At 44.7% G+C, this 17,550-nt stretch overlaps 1 protein-coding gene across 2 annotated transcripts in view; it reads left to right on the top strand.

Moving 5' to 3' along the window:
• The window catches only part of DCAF5 (DDB1 and CUL4 associated factor 5), a 71,872-nt gene extending 63,542 nt beyond the window's left edge, over positions 1-8,330 (top strand). For both annotated transcript variants that reach the window (XM_014941966.1, XM_014941965.1), the window contains exon 9: positions 6,269-8,330. In XM_014941966.1, coding sequence (XP_014797452.1) covers positions 6,269-8,080 — 1,812 coding nt within the window. In that variant the 3' untranslated portion in view covers positions 8,081-8,330. The remainder of the gene's footprint in view (positions 1-6,268) is intronic.
• The last annotated feature ends 9,220 nt before the right edge of the window (positions 8,331-17,550 follow it).

Raw genomic sequence — 17,550 nt, 5'->3', positions numbered from 1 at the left:
TTTTTTTTTTTCCAGTTTCTTTCTGTACATAACTGAAGTATGATGCAAACAGTCCTTTTCTGGAGAGTTTGATCACAGCTTTAACATGTTTAAGACTTCCGGCAGTTTGGTCTAAAATGTAATAACAATCTCTCCAAAGAGTATCGTTGAGCCTTGGCTTAGCCTGACCTACCTGAATTTGGCCCAAATACTGCCTCAGAAGCCCTTCTATAATTTTTGAGTGCGCTTCTGCATTGAATCAATTCAACATACCTTTCTGTGACTTCCAGAGGAAATAGGGCTCTTAATACCTTCCACAATATGTCTTTTCTGAATCCTCCAGCAACGTACAGTATTTTTAGAAAGTTTGTGTTCTTTTTTTATGTGGAATGTTAAAGAGATAACAAACTTAGGTTCTGAAACAGAAGCAGAGGTTGAGGGTGGAGAGGCGGAGGATTATGCTGCACTAATGCACTTTGCATTCTGCTGCCATAGAAATTTTGCTATAATTTTGGTCTACCAACAAGATGAAAGAAAGCAGAATGATTGAATTTTTAAGTAGGATAACGAGAACTGATGCTGCTTCTATTTGTTGAATGACTTCATAAAAGTCTTACCTGCATGTGGCTATAAATGAGGTTGTTTGAATATTAGTAAATGCTTTAGTCAGCTACAAGTTGACTGAGTGAACTTGTCCCACAAAGGAAAGTGTAAGTGGTCTGCAACTTATGGACCAGAACTGGCCCAAAACCCTGGGACCGTGGCCCAACGTCCAGCTGCATCACTTGCATTACAGCTGCCATCAGCATTTGGGTTCTGATTGTGGTTCAGCTTTTCTTCTCTTCTACTTTCCACTGATCCTGTAGTTTGCTTTTCTACTTTTTTCTTCAGCTGTGTCCTCTGACAGGTTTGATCACAAATCTATCGAGTCCAGGCTTTGAACAAAAAGTGCATCGAACGGTCTTAGCAGCTCACTGAGTTTCCAGTTTCCAAGCAGTCAAACTGCCGCTGTTTAACAACAGTTTTGCCAGAGGCTTTTTTTTTCTTTTCTTTTGAGAACTTGATTCACAGCCTGAATTCTCCCTTTTGGATTTTTGATCTGCTGACCCTTCACCCGATGAATCCTTCCTGCATGAGTGTTCTTAGACTGTTGGATTAGCATTGGTATAAACATCCCCTGTGTTGCTTTTGTGTACTTCTGCTAGGGCTTCGGCGGGGTTTGTGTTTTTTTACCTAGTGATTAAAAGGTTAGTTTGATTAAGGCTCCAGTCACAGGTTGTGTAACTCTTTCAAAGACACCTCTGCTTGACTGCCTCCTCAGAAGAGAACGCCTGTTGTGTCGCAGTGTGTGCAATGGAACTCGTGGAGCTGCTTTGAAGGAACTGAATCCCCCATTGCAAGCTAGAAACAAATTAAGGGAAGGGTGTTTCATGTGTTAAGTTTATTAGCGAGCCAGAACTTCTTACCCTTTTGTTGTATGTCGTTTTGTCTCGGCTTGTAGTGTGCCTTGTTTGGGGATCAGGTTGTTTTAAGGCTCCTGTCCTGTCTGATCATCGTGACTTTGCTCTTAAAAGGTACTGTCTTAGTGAACAGTGGTTTGTGGGTGACCATACAATGGTGGTTTCTTCTTCGTTCCAGCTACTTCTGCAGAGAGGCTGGAGGTTGGTAACTGCCACTAGCACAAGGGCAAACCAGGAAAAGCACCACCAGCAGTTCTGAGGGGCTATTTACTGCATTAAAACCAGCTGGGAACACAATTCCTTCCCGTGCATGGCTGTCTTTCCCCCATACAAATGCTTGATGTGCTTGCTCAGAGAAGTTGAGAACAGGAAAAGCCATAAATAAATGTGATAGGGTTTTTTATGTTTTCTTGTTTTGTTGGTTTTTATTTGTTTGTTTCTCAGTTCCTTAGGAAATGTCCTTCCTTTAACTGTCCTCCAAGTGTCTTCTAAAAATCTTTCTGGAATGAAATCACAGAAGATAACTTCACTGTGATTGGCTGGTATTCCATTCCCTCAATTGTAGAAACCCTGTGATGAATTAAAAATGTGGATGCAAGTAGTTGTTTGTCTGAGCCCTTAATTTTTAGACTAGCTGGCCTAAATTTAGTACTTCTAGAAGTGAGGAACTGATAGCACCAGCATCAAGGCGTGATACAGACGAGCCATTCAATAGTTCCACGTGCTTCTGCCAACACACTTGCTATTTTAATGCTGATTGCAAATGAGATAGAAATTCATCTCAGGCCTAGTGTTGCTGAAATGAATAGTATTCACAAGAATGATTTTGACCTTTGTGGTTATGGGCTTTTTGCTTTAGTTTTATTTTGTTGTAAAGCACCTGCAAGAATGTAATTCAGTAACTCAGTGGTTTAGGGTTTGAATTCTGCTCAGGCTGAGAATACAATGGATAAGATGAGAGGCAGGGGGGGTGTGAATATTCAAGTGAGGTGGTTTCAGAAACCTAAAATAAGACTCAACAAGCTCATTGGTAAAGAATACTAGAAGCCTAGACTCCCGGCAGTGTGTGCTGGACACATCAACCCAACTGAAATGTTCATTGCCATCCATTTCAAAAACCTGAACGTCAGTACAATTGTATGGAAAAGCACAGTTGTGAACTAAAATTATTATTTGCAGCAGGCATTTGCCACAAGGGCTAAAGCAACATAAAACCGAAAAATACCACTTTTCCCTCAGTTAAGTGTGTGAGACATTTGGATGTGCTGGCAGGAAAACAAATTGCATTGCAGGAGAAAGAAATGAGGCTTTCCCTCTGATATGTGGGGCTTAGAGGAGAATTATGCACTTAGAAGACAGTTCCAAAATATAAAATAGATAAAGTGCATAAAGATTTTTCGGAAAGAAATACTGTTTTGTATTGGAAATGTAATACTGTGCAACTGAGCACAACTGTTGTAGGTCCCATTTATTTAAAAATAATCAGTATATCAAAGATAGCAAAGTCTATTTGCCTATGTTGCTATGGTGACAGATTAATGTCATTGTGGCTAGCTGCCTTTGCCTAATCAGATAATCTAATATGGCTGGTTTTAATTATTCTCGCAGTAAGGGCATAACTACTTTTTTTGTTTTCAAATCTGGGGGTTTGCCACCATGGAATACAAGCAATTCAAAGATGCTCTCTATAGCATCTCTGCTGAAGTAGAGAACCAGTTTTGTACTCCCTGTTTTTTTTGTTGTTCCTATTTTTATATCCATACTCGGGGCATCAGTGACTAATATTCAGCTCCTTAATCCTCTCACAGAGAAAGAACTTCATGATAGATTGCTGCTTCAGTGGGATGATTTGCCAGCTTATTTTCTCCAATTTGCTCACATTCCTCCTTGATATGGCATCAGTCAGAGGATGAGAAAAAGCCAAAGGCATTCCATTTACAGAGAAGCCTATTTCGGATGCCACAGAGGGCATTGGACCAGTTGCTGCCATTTTAAAGACCTCCCAGTTCTGCCAAGGATAGATTCTTAGTCTGATTTCTTTCTGGGACTCTGGCAGGCCCTTGCACTCTCTCATGGCAAAATGTCCAAGAAGTAAGGGTATCAATCTCCAGAGACATCTGATCCTATACAAACAGGTATTCATCCTGAATTCCCTTGGCTTCTCTTTGTTATTTACTCCTTCTCTCTGAATAAATCTGTCTTGGAATGGAAAAGCCTCACTATGGACTCTTTGTAGTGTAGCTATCTCTTCAATGTTGAGCACTGCTGTATTTTCTCTGGTGCTTGCAGAAATACCTGGTAGCACTAATGAGGATATGGGATCTCTCTATGCACACATTATGTACCTTTTTAGATGACTTTTCATTATAAAACAGACCTTTCCAGAAAGACTTCAGAGCAGACTACCTCTTCTACATCTATATTGGTTTATACAGAATCTTAAGAGTTCTCTAATTTTGCTTAAAACAAAGAAGAAAAAAAGTTTTAGAAAACCTAGTGATCAATCTAGCACTGCTAAGGCTATTTGAGGAAGGGCCATGCCAGCCTGCTTGCCCAGGCATACAGTATGAAGCATTTATATCTGTGATTTACAAGAAGCTATATGATTCTTAAATATGAAAAGATCTGATCTACTTGCTGAGGTGCTCGGTAGTGGGACAAAGAGGCAAAAAGATCTGATAAATTGTGAGAGAAGGTACTGGATGTGTGCTAGTTAAATCATCAAGAAGGCAGCAAGTCAGAATAGTCCTTTGAGCAAGCAGAGTTCTATTTTTCTGTTAAAAAACTTGGTGTATCCCTGAATCAACAGTCTCTCTCGTGCACCCACTGAGAGAAGACTCTTTCCCATGTTGTATTTAGGAGGCGAAGCAGATTCTTTCTGTTCTCTCGAATAATTCAAAAAGGTTAACTATGGCTGATGGAAGTCTATACATAGTGGGCTTATGTTGGGTTTTGTTATCTTTATCCAAACTTGATGTTTGTCCCTTGAGATAGGTGTCTAGTAAGCGCAGTGCTTGAACCAGTGGAGACTGTCTTCATTCCAGTTTCAAGTATTATATTAATGAACTGTACTAGAAGAGAATTTACTTACATACTGCAAATAATAAAAATAGCAATTAAGTACAAATAATGAATATACTTTGATAATGAGGCACATTCCTAGGAAAAGGCCGATGTAATGCAATGTAAAATTCCTTTGCCTTTGCTCTGAAAGCAGCTTGATGGTTGCCATACAGAAGAAGGTGTATCTGCAACCCACTTTAATTTTGGAATAGTGTCTCTTTTATATGATCTATAGCCAGATCATATGTGGAAGCTCTGTTAATCATAAATTACAGGGGATGCGAAGTAAAGGCATTCAGTTTTGGGAGAATTCCAGAATATAGGTTACCTGTACATCTAAAATGTGGCTGTGTGGAACAAGTAGCTGCAAGATAATTTATTTTGTTTTATTTCCAATATTAAAGGTGTGTGGTTTTACAGTACACTGTTGAAAATCTCTGTGAATACCAAATTATTGGCATTCTCGTGGGCTTTTTTTATAGTGCTTGTCATGGTAGTATCAGATTATGTTGCATGTGTTAACTACGCATCTATGGGATGAGTGCTGATTATCTCATTTATACAGGCAAAAATACTTTTCTTGTTAGTGGTTCTGTCTCTTTGGAACAAAACTTGACTGATTTCTTTTGGGGAAAAGAGGTAGATGTTTTTTGCAAGTCTATCTCAAAAGGCCAGCCTCGTATAGGTTTTTTTCCCTGGGCTTGTTAGTGGGCTAAAAGCAAAGCATGACTAAAATCAGGTATTTTATAAGCAGAACTTTAAGGCAGTATAGTGGATAAGCTACATACTCACTCTGCTTACTGTAAGTGTTGTCCATCACGTTAACTGTCCATCTAGAATAAGGTGATAGGGTTGTCCAATGTGTGCCTTTAACAAATTGCCTCCAAATCCATGAGTAAAACTGAGAAAGGGATGCGGATCCAACTACTATGTTAGCTATGGATTACTATTACTATGTTGGTATGGATTACCAGTTTTCTTAGGGATATTGGTGGATCTTCTCTGGGGCTTTTTTTCTTAATTTTTATTTTCCCCTCCACACCAGGAAACTGAGGATGTACAGCACAGTCAAGGCTGTTGCTATTGGTGAAATCATTACACTTCACAATGTTGTTCTCTCCACTTCAGAAGCAGCTTTCAGTAAAACTCTTCTCCTTCACCTTTCCCTACTAACCAAAACCGCTGCTGTGTCCTGAGAGGATGCTGGATGCTTTCTTTCCTTCATGACTGTTGCCTGGAGGGTACAGTGCAGCTCTGCTTTTCACCTCCACACGTTGAGCTCCCCGCCTGCTGATCAGGTGTGACGGGCTGTGCAGCTGGGGGAAATGTTCTCTACATCACTGGCACAAGCAACCCCAGTTTCCTGGGAAACAAGTGCCTTCATTAGCGCTAAGACTCTGTTACAGGCAACAAACTATTCTTACCCTTAGTGAGTAAGCATCCCCTCTTACATAAAAATAGAGTCCTGCAATTTGGGAGAAATTATTACACAATGAAATATTGGAATGATGGATAATCTGCGGTGTGAAAGCTTTCAAATTCTGGATGGGTGAAAGCAGTTGCAGGAAAAACACATTTGTAAAAGGCGAGGAAAAAAACCCCGCATCTCCGGAATACTTGTAAGTATGGGTCTGATGAGTAAAATTTAATAAAAACAGTCTGCAACTTGCAATTGTTCTGGGTATTTGCGCTACTGTTCTATTTCAAATGCTTATAATAGCCTATGAATTCAAAGACATACGTATGTTCTTTGTTTTCTGCTGCAGATCTGGAGTCCTTACAAGCAGCCTGACTGCACGGGGGATCTCGATGGTAGAATTGAGGACGATTCGCGTTGCCTCTACACTCACGAAGAGTACATCAGCCTGGTGTTGAACAGTGGTAGTGGATTGTCCCATGATTATGCCAACCAGTCAGTCCAGGAAGATCCAAGGATGATGGCCTTTTTCGACTCCCTGGTGCGCCGGGAGATCGAGGGCTGGAGCTCAGACTCAGACAGTGACCTCAGTGAGAGCACCATCCTGCAGCTCCACGCAGGAGTGAGCGAGCGCTCCGCTTACAGCGAGTCGGAGTCCTCTGCCTCTTTGCATCACTCCCCACCACACGTGGCTGAAGAGTCTGACGAAACTGCCTATAACTTAAGGGCCTTAAGATCAACTGAATCCCCCTCGGCCAGAGAAGACGTGGCTTCCCGTCAGCAGAGGCTCTCCGCGCTGAGGAAGTATCAGGACAAACGTCTCCTGGCTCTTTCCAATGAGTCTGACTCCGATGACAATACCTGTGAGGCAGAACTGGATACAGACCTTTTCCCACGACCGCGGTCCCCAAGCCCTGAGGAGAACGAATCCAGCAGCTTCAGCAGCAGCAGCAGCACAGAAGATGAAGAGGAACTGAATGAACGACGCACGTCTATGAGGCAACGCAACGCCTTGAGGCGCCGGCAGAAGGTGCAAAAGGAGGAAAGGACTAGCACTAACACGGAGAACGTGACCCCCTACATAGGTGAGGACATCTATGATTACCCCCAGATCAAAGTAGATGATCTTTCTTCTTCTCCAGCTTCTTCACCAGAAAGGAGTTCAGCCAACAAAGAAGTTCTCAAAGAAAGGACTTCTCCTTGTTCAGACAGCGAATCAGTGGAGAGAAAGATTTACAAAGCTTACAAATGGCTTCATTATTCTTACATATCGTATTCGGCTAGTAAAGATGGTGAATCCTCCAGAGGAGATGGAGACAATGATGAAGGGAAACCAGGAACTAGTGGAAGGCACAGTACGTCACACTCGCTAAATAAGGAAGATGCTAGGAACTTGAGTTCAGTAGGTCCTCAAGGTTCCCCAGCTCTTTCTACCGAAAGCCACAACAAAGAAACTTTAAAAGAACGTGGCTTGACAGAAAATTCTAGTAATGGTCAAGCTCATGAATGTGACAATCAGCGGCGGACGGAGGGTCAAGAGAACACATCTGAAGATGCTAGCAGCGGAGGTATAGAGCATCCTTTTGAGACTACAAAACTCAATGGAAAAGCTAACCGCAAAGGGCTAAATAGTTGTACTGAAGAACCTTGCATTCAGACGGCAGGACTTGTGGAACAGAAAAATAACCAGAACTGTCAACCAGCATCAAGCCATCACTCACTGGTCCCTCCATTCTCCGCTGTGGCCATCTGCAGCATGTCGGGTCACTGCTCCAGAAACCAGACTGAGGACAGTGAGGAGAGGAGCCTCGACACCTCCTGCGTTAACCACAACAACAACGGCCACTTGCATCTTCGCCCCTCCTGCTTCAACAACGGACAGAGCTGTGGGGAGCAGGAGGCTGGGACGCAGGGACTACAGGGGCGCTCGAACGCTGATCGTGGCAACCTTGCACAGACGGGTGTGACCTTGCACAAAGACTGCTGCCTGTCTGAGCTGGGCTCCAACAGCTACAGCCTGAGCACAAGGGAGGATGCTGCTGACTTGCACCCTGCGGGCGCTGAGAGCGCTCAGTCTCTCGGAGGACTGAAAAGACACAGAGCGGAGTTGGAAGACGCAGATTCAGAGAGTTCGTCCTTAGAAAAGAAGTTAAAAACATGATAAATGCAAATGTCTGTCGTAGTGTGCACTCTCTCTCAAAAAAAAAGGAAAAAGAAAGTATTAAAGGCACATAGAGCTTGGGTCTGAAACATTGCGTTTGATTCTCCATTCCATTCTTCAGTGGGTCTGTTTTAGATTGCCAATGGTTCATGCTGTATAAAAATCCAACTTACTCCTTAATGAGACTGAGTCTAGTGTACCCATACAAGGTTCTGTTTAAAGTAAATCCTTATTAAGACGGTTGACTGAATTATTCTTGTGTGAACATGTGTCGTTTGTTCAGCCAGCCAACCAGGATGACTGCTTTAACTTTTAATTGTTCTTCTGAGGAGGAGTTTTTCCATACTGACACTTATTACACATTACAGGCGGAAGAATGATTGAATTAGATCACATTGGTGGTAGCTTGGGGTGTGTTTCTTGTTGAGGAAAACAGGAAAGAAGCCTTTCTGGGCCCCTTATTCTGCTTCAGAAACTAAAGAAATGCAATCATTAGGGAGGATATTTTCAGAACTGACTGGTATCTTTAGAGACGAAACTTCATAAAACACTTGCTTCTGATACAGTTCAGTGACATTATTTTTATGCCAACAGAAAAGCTATAGGAAATGAGCCTCTTTCCAAAATCAACTTTAGACTGTTCCCATGGTGACATTCAATTTTGTGGGTTTTTTAAAAGAAAAGAACTGAATAACACAGTGTCATCACTGTACTAAAATGTGATTGTTTGCCAAGAGGAAAGTGTTATGTCGTAGGCCTCACTCTAACCAAGGGCTATTAAAAATCAGGCATTGAAACGGGCCCTTCCGTGAGTTTAACACGTAGAGATTCATTATTATCATTAAGAATCTGATTGTCAGTGTTGGGATGTGTTTTGATTGTGCCCTCCCCTTCCCCCCTGTGCTTACTTTTGGGAGGCAGTGGGCCAAAGAGAAAATAGTAGCAGAATGGATAATGTCCCCGGTGCACGTTAACAGCAACACTTGCTAACTTCTGAAAACTGCTTTTTTTAGCAGTTTTCTTAGCCCAAAGCTCAAAAGAGGTTGGCATTGGAGATGGGGGTTGGTTTCCCACCACTGCAGGTTGGTGGGTGGATTCAGCAGAGCTGTGTGTGTTTAGGAGAGCTTCAGAGAAACGTCCCCACGTGTGAGGACTTGGGGACTCCAACTCTGGCAATTGGAACCGGAGCAAGAGTGTAGCTCTGTCTGCCAGGAGCTGGTGTAACGTTCAAGAGTCCTTTCCTGCCTGGGCTCTGGTTTTGATGGAGTATCTTGTGAGTCCTCTCAGTCCTGGCATGCTGGAACTGCACTTGCTTCCCCAGCCACAAGGTAAGAGGAGTCGGAGTGTGAAGGGAAAAGAAACCACCGGTAAAAGACAGGAAAACCACTTGTTTGTGTCTTGCAGTGCTGACAACAGAAAAAGAGGCTTCTTCTGACCCCATTAATTGTCATGGGCTTTCAACCCAGTACTGAGGAAGGATCAGATTATTTTAAGGAGTTGGAGATTTTTGCTTTTGGTATGACTCTAGCAGTACACTAATTGTTCTGGTCTCAGAATAACTTTCATATGCACAGCCACCTGGTACCTGGGGAAAGGAGGAAGATGCCCTGTTAAAACATGGTGGAAGTAAGGGAGCAGTTGAGAAGGGATGCTGGGGGGGAACGGTGTGGGGCAGAGAGTGAAGAACACGAGTTGGAAAATTGTCTTACTGTGTGCCATGGGCTGTGTGCCCACCCTTGGTCAGCTTCACTAAGTGAGAACTTGGAAGATACAATGTCGTATTTAAGAAGGGCGTAAGAAGGTGGAAAGAAAGGGATGTTTTGAAACAGGAGTGAAAGTGACAATAAGGACAAGCTGATGTATTGTCGCCTTATTGAAAAAATTGTTCTGGACTGATTCTATTTTAGAGTGCTGCAATCAAGATCACTATAGGAGCGTTCTCCTTGGTTGTAAAAACACCTTATTGTAAATGCTGGGCTTTAGCCAAAATCTTGAGGTTGCTGAGTCAAAAGCTTTTTATTTTTTTTATTTTTTTAAAAGTCCTTTACATTGGAAAATTTTTTCAGTTGTCACTTTTTAGGCTCGGCTCTCCTCTGAAGAATGCCCAGATTGCTGGTGAATGGGCATCTCCACTCTCCTTTGACATATGGTCATCTTTTTTTAGTGTTATCTCCAATGCCTTGTGGTCTCGCTTTCTGGTTCTTTTGTTTGTTTTCAAAAGCAGAATAAAAGCTCCGGGGTTTGGTGTTAAGGCTCCTCGACAGACTCTGGGCATAAAGGTGTGCTGTGGTTTCCCCAAAGACAGCCCCCCATCCTCTCTGCAGCGTCTTGTTTCTAGCCTCTGTGGGGCAGGAGGAGGAAGGTGGGCTGCAATCCTAACCTTCTGTTTGCAGGAAGTGTCAGTGCAGACCAGAGCTGTGACTTCCCAATCAGTGGCTTCACCTCCTGACACTGAGAAGGGTTATCAGCGCTGGGCAGCTGCGGCCTCTGGAAAAGAGCAAATAAAATCAAGCAAGCAGGGGCAGCACGGCTGCTGCAGGGAGCCAGCAGTGGCAAGAGCCGCCCTTCCTCAATGCTGTGCCTCTGCTGGCTGTCCCCACGCTGGGCCACTAGCCCTGCTGGGCCACTAGCCCTGCTGTGCACTGGCCATTCCTGGGCTGCAGGATGGGAGTGGGGCTGGGTGTTTGGGGTTGCCGCTCCCCGCTTCTGGGGACAGAGGGAAAGGCTGTTCCGTGGAAAATCTTACAAGTTTATCTGAAGTGATTTCACCTTTTCTTAAAATCTGTGCCACGGACTGAGAAATGAAAAGGTTGTGTAAATATTGAACTGCCTCGTTGGCCACCCGCTGTTTGCTTATGGTGCAGCTGGTTATGGCAGGACATTTGCTGGGCCAGGTTGTACAGTTCATCTCCAGAAAAATCTTATCAGTGGGGAAGAAAACTCCCTTAGCATCTCTTCCCAACACTCGGGGCAGAGAAAGATTGATCTTTAAAGAAGCTCTTTTTTTATATATATATACCTACAAGCTTATTTCATCTTCCTCTGTTAATGAATGAAAAACCAACCTGTTTGTGAGAGAGTCAAAGCTGACTCTCCCTCTGAAGCAGGCAGGCACCAGGCTTCTCTGGGCTGGGGTATTCACCCTTTCATAGATACAGGAGGATACGAGATCTATCAACCAAACTTCTGCTGGGGTTTTCCCAGCTCTCAAGTGATCCTCTTGCCAGAGCTGGGGGGTCTTGTCTGAAGTGAGTGGCCCAATGGAGATGACACTTTGCTGTGGAGGAGCAGCTCCTTCTCGCAGGCAAAGCCCATGTGGAGAGGTACAGCTGCCCAGAGAAGGGAAGAGCACAGGGGTTTGGCCATGACCATACCAGTTGATTGCAGTATGTTCTGAAATCCAGCCCATCTCTGTTGGAAGAATAATTGGGAAGGGACAACTATTTCAGAACTTTTTATCTTCAAAAATTGCAGTGGATTTTTTTTTTCTCCTTAAGTTTCATAATGGAATAAGTGATTGAAACCTGGTCCTAATCTCTGCTTTAAGCTATGTCGCTTGGTGGCTAGAAAAGCATTCTTCCTCAAATATTTAGAAGATAAATGCAATTAGGTCTACTTCTGAGGTCCTGTACGTGCCTGCACTGTCACCTCCCAGTGAACAGAGAGAGAGAAGCTGCTGTGGCTCAGTATTACTGAGGTCTTGGGATGCTTTCATTCGCAGTTATTTATTTTGCTGTTTGCACACAAGAGCAAGACAGGATTTTTATTACGTTGTCATTGAGTTAAAATGATTCCTGTTGGTGAGTTTTCATCTTTCTCCAGGCAGTGCTATTGAGAGAGAGGCCATTGGCACCTGATGCTTTCTCTGGTTTTCTCCCACTCAGATTCTGGGGAGGTTTTTGCCAGACCTGGGAAGCTCAGAGCTCTGATGAAGGGTCTGCAGGGTACCAGAGAGTCATACACATTGCTGCCACGACTGAGTTACCGTGAGCGTAGGCACCTAGTTCTTCAGGAATTCTCTAATAAGCTAATTCTAGCACATAACATAATTTATAAAACACATGAGTTCACTGCTGGGCCAGGGTGAACTACTTAACCCAGCTGATGCTGTACGAGCATGAAGGAGAACTTTGTTTCAAACACCTACTGAGAAAATGGAAGTTGTTTGGGGGGGGGGACAAACCAAACCAAAAGCCCCCCAGAAACGCACACACACGCACCCCCCGTTGTGGCAAGTTTGCTAAAGTTTTCTTTAGTGGCTGTGTGTTTCAGCAGCAGTGAAACTTCAGAAGAGGTGTCAGTGTGTTGTGTTGCTGTAGGGAATGAGCAGTCTGGATTTGATGCTTGTGCTCTGCCTGGTTCCAGTGGAGGACTGGAAGCTGGGTCTCCTGCCTTTCACTTGAGTGTCCTGAACAACCCAAGCATCAGGCTGTTGCCTTACTCAGGAGCGGGCTTTGTTCTTCTTGGTCTGAAATGCAAAGGGGAAAGGAAATGGCAAACAGCTCCCCAAATACTGGAGCAGGGTCCTGACCCCAGCTCTGCCGATTTACAGTTTGCTGAGAAAATGCCAGAGAATTCTCCTTCTCCCTTCTCCACCTCCTGTGATCTTCTTTGGCACAGGGAGCAAGAGGGAGATGCTGACCCAGCCGTATGCACACCCTGCTTGTCTTGGGCCTGGGAGAACTGTCCTTTCCAAATCAGCTGGCATGTGTGTGGTTGGGTTTATTTATTATTTTCCTGTAGACCTCCCAAACGAGTGCCCAACCAGTGAGCTGTTTGTTCAGGGGTATGGCTGCCAGGCTCAGCTCTTCTCTCTCATGAGTATTTCTCTGTTCAGTTCTGGCCTGGATTATCAGCCAGCATCTCTGGAGCTGCTGTGCAGATGTGGGTTGGCATCATCGTTGCCGTTGGAGCTGATGGGAGTTGTCCCTCTGCTGGAGCTGCCATTGGCACACTGGCTGTTTGGAAGTAGGTGGCACAAATCAGCAAAAAATGTTTTCACTGTTCCTATAAATAGGCAAAAAACCTTCCTGAATTTGAACTTTTGATGGGGACCAGGTCCTTCACAGCCAGACGATGCCCCTAGCTATACACCAAGCGCTTTTGTGTGATCAGATGCTACAGAAGTTGGTTGTTTCTAGGTAGAAACTACTTCTGGGACCACACTACCATGAGCCAGTGGTCTGCAGCATTTTACTTCACAAACCACAGCTGCCTGTAGCAGTATCAACAGCTGAAAACACCAGCTCCTACCCATTTATAGGGTTTGCTTTCTGGTCGTTTCAAAATGGTCTAACCGTACTCTCTCTGTCAAAGTCTTGGGTGTAAGTGTCCTGCTTCCAGAACAACAACGGTCGAGTTCTGCTTCCCTGAAACAAAACTTGCTTCAAGGCAATCCTGATGCATCTTTTTAAAGAGCTTTGGCTTTACCTCAGCAGGTAAGGTTAAAAACTGATGAGATACATTTTGAACTCTTTGGAATAGGCTGCCCAGGGAGGTGGTTGAGGCACCATCCCTGGAGGTGTTCAAAAGCCAGATTGATGTAGTGCTGGGAGGTATGGTTTAGTGATGGTGTTGCTTCTTGTTTGTTGTGTGGGTGTCTATTTTTGTCAGTTAGGTTGACGGTTGGACAAGATGATCTTAAGGTCCCTTCCAACCTAGAAGATTCTGTGAAATGTAGATGTACAGCAGAAAGAAGCAGCGTGAGCTTCAGAACCGAGTTCTGTCAGGGACTGGGAAAGGAGTTGAAATGTATATAAAAACAAGCAAACAAAAAAAAAAACCCTCCTACACTACATACCCATTAGGTTCTGCATAAAACTTCATCACCTGCTTGTAATTCTAGCTGGGAAAAGCCTAAGCAATATGTTAACAGAAGGGACTTCTCACACTTGAGCTTGGGCAGCTTAGATCACTGATTGGGAAGCCACAGCCGAGCCTCACAGCCACTGGTGTGTCACCCAGCAGGGATCACCTCTTCCCAACTGATGGCTGTTAGCAGCAAGGTTGTCCCCGATTTTGGCCAGCTGATTCCCTCTCTTCCATTGTACAGCTGTCTGGTTTAGCTTCATGTTGCCTGGGACTTGTGGAACGAAGATCCTTGAAGGAAAGCACCTCATTTTTAGTTGATGTTGATGCCCTTGGACGTTGGGAAGGAAGTCTTGGGGCTTTATTTCAGGGTGATCTTTACGCAGCCTGTTAAAATGGGGAAAGAAAACTAATGCATTCTTGCAAGAGAAACAGAGAACTCCAAGGCAAGAGCCTCCTCTAACTCACTCCTCCCTTTCCTGAGGTTTCTGTGTCTCCTCAAGGAGCCTTGTACCTTTTTCTTCCCTCTAGGATCTAGAGAGACTTGCAGCGCTGGGTGCCTAGAAAGCAAAAATGAAACTGTCCCCAGCTCAGGATGTGGCAATGTTCTTTGCTTCAGTAACATTTCCAGTATATTACGGCCAGATCTGGCATTTCCTGGCTTGGACTATATCCTTGAATACAATTTTCTCCAAAGCATGAGAAAAGCCTGCTTTTCCCGCCTCTCTGAGCTGTGGAGGGAGAGACAGGAAAGACAATCTAGGTTTTAACAGTCCTGGCATGAAAGGAAGTAACGTGCTTCGAGCTGTTTATAAGCCCCCTCTACACACTCAGCACTCCCAAATTCCCAAGTATTCCCAAATATTCTCAGTATTTTGCCTTTCCCGTGTGCTGACTCTGCCGTGGGATGCGCTCACCCGCATGCAGGGACCACGGCAGCCACCACCGACCCCTGTTGCTTGTTAATGCCCCCAGGAACCCAGAACTGCAGGTCTCTACTCTTTCCATGAAGAAGCTTTTTTTAGCTCCTACATGTTTCTGATGATGTGGAAGACTTATTTTTAAGCTGGGAAAGTCTGTAGCAATGTTTTGAATTCCTGAATGGCTGACCAACTAGGATAATCTGTCTGAGCAACAGGGGAAGAGATTTAGAGCCTTAGATGGAGATTTTTCCTTACTTACACATACTTTTAAAGTCAAAACTGTTGCAGTTTGCCACCCAACATGAGGGCTCTTCACCTATCTGGCCAGGAAGGGCGTATTTTCTCATTCCCTCCACTAATAATATAGATGTCAAAGATACAGATGTTTTGTGGCCCAGCTTCCCAGCAGTTAATGAACACGTTGGGACGGTAGATGCCCTTGCAGATGGCAGGAGTGATGGCCCATTAATCGCTTTGCTGTGCTCTTAAGTTGAAAATCTGCACAAATATGGGAAGGTTTCAGTCCAAGTGACACATCTTGAGGTCTCCTGCTGCCGGGCCTGGAATACCTTTGATGTTTCTACAGTGTTATCCTGTAGTTTCCAAAGCCAGTGTTTGTTTCCAGCCAAAGGGCTAGTCTACTTTAGTCTTACTCTTGCCAGATTAAAATCATTACAGAAAATTATTACAGAGCTTAGCTGATTACATTTGTGAAGTTTAAACCAAAGGGAATCCTCAGCTGATCATACCATACAACAATTATACTGCCTAAAAGAAAGGATTTCATCTGTGTGCAGCTGTGTGTGTGTGTGAGGGGGGGAGCCCAACATTTAAACTGCAAAGTCTGAGTGAGGAGGAGGCTGATGGTTCCATGAGCAGCTGAGATCTGCTGGCATGAAACCGCTGCAGAAGGGAGTCCTCTTCTCGGGGACAGGGGCAGTCCTGCTCTCCTGAGCTTCCCGTGGGAATGGGTTCAGCTTCCGAAGCCGGAGGAAAGCTGACAGGTTCCTCCTGCTTGTTCACTGGGAAGGAAAACCCCAAAGGAGCAGCAGGAGTGTTTGGTGGGAGCCGGGCTGGAAGGGGGGTGCTCTGCCTCCTGCCTTCAGAGGGAAGTAGGGTCTTGCCCTGTTGAGGAGTGATTTACTGGGGAGGGAGGGGAGTCCCTAGAGCTCCGTTTCCCTCCCTCAGTGATACCACTCAATACAAGACCCTTCCTTTTCATTTCAGGGTGCAAACCCCCTATTGACTGCTGCCAGTAGCAGGATATAAGGTAGCAGTGGCTTCTTTCCCCCCAGCCCTGGCTTAAAACAGTTTTAGGACATTTTCCTAGAAAGTCCAAAAGCCCCACCAAGACACCGGGGTGCGGGTGGTTTGCAAATGAGCTTGGGTGCAGGAGCAGTAAATGCAGTAATAAAATATGTATTTAGAATTAGCAATCAGTGAAAACGGGAAGTTCACTGCTGTGAATTAGAAATGAGGAAATGTGGGCAAATAATGAGGGGAAAAAAAAAAAAGATCCTAAGGGAAACAGATGCAATAAAGGGCAAGGAGGAGTGTTCAATTAAATCTAGATGAGAAGGAACCTCGTGTTGGCCCAGAATGAGCTGGAAATGCAGTTTGTCTGCTGTCAGGCAGGGTGGGCAGCGGGTGGGCAGCATCCCAAGGGGAGATGCCCCCACTGCTGGGAAGCCACTGCTGCTCTTGCTGTGTGTCTTCTAACAACCAGGAGCGGATAATTTGCACTCAGGAGTTTTCAACCAGCTGCACGGAGAGGTCTCTGAACCGCCAGCATAACGGGGGTTTTATTAATAAGCCTTGGAGTTTAGAGGAGCTCTGGGCGACTGGGAAGCAGCTGTGGAAATGGGATGACCTAATTTCAGTCCTGTCAGCTTGCTTTCAGCGCTGGCGGAACGACGGAAGGCTTGATATGGGACAAAAGCTAAAAAAGAAGTAAAAAAAATAAATTATTGTGGCTAACTAATAGTGCAAACTGATAGGGAATGGCATAGAAAATGGACTGTGTTGAGCTAATATTTTATGAGATTTAAAGTTTGGCTGATAAATGTAGAAGTTGCGATAATGCTTAGGCTTCTGGAGAGGTTTTTTCAGTGTTGAAAGGTCTGAGCATTGTCTGTTAAACCAGAGCAATGTACATTCAGAGTGTTGAGCATTAACCAGCGTTAAGCTCAAGCAGGGAATCATTAGAAACACGTTTAGTGGGCTGCAGGGCCCGAAATGGGTACTGATATATCTAATAATACCTTTACTGGTAGTTGGGCAACGCACACAAGCATAGCTGTGTCCTTTGCAGCTGGTGTCACAGGCAGGAAAGGCTGTGAGAAGGACAGGGCTCTGCAGATCAGGCTCTGTTGCCTGGGACACCCCAGACCATCTCAGCACCCGCGGGCCCGTACGAGGACCAAGCAAAAGACTTGAGTGTTTCTTCACTTTGCTTAGATACAGATGTTTAACACCCAAGAAAGCAGCACTGGGGCAGTGAATCAATGCCAAAGGTCCAGAGGTGCCATCGCAGCCAAGCTGAGCCTCCCAAAGGTTTGGTCTCATGAGCCCCAACCTTCAAGTGAGGGCCACCACTGCATGTAGATCCCCTGACGTCTCACCAGGCTGCTGGGTGCCAAGAGCAGGGTGGAGGCATCCACCACGCTGGAGGGTGCACCTGGGCTTGTGTCCTTGCTGAGACCCCCTGGGACTGAGCCTAATGAGAGGGAACTGAATGCG

This window comes from Calidris pugnax, unplaced genomic scaffold (genome assembly GCF_001431845.1).
Source record: "Calidris pugnax isolate Ruff unplaced genomic scaffold, ASM143184v1 scaffold56, whole genome shotgun sequence".
NCBI classification, from domain to species: domain Eukaryota; kingdom Metazoa; phylum Chordata; class Aves; order Charadriiformes; family Scolopacidae; genus Calidris; species Calidris pugnax.
Note: the sequence above shows the minus strand (reverse complement) of the source record. Positions and strands in the feature narration are given on the sequence as shown.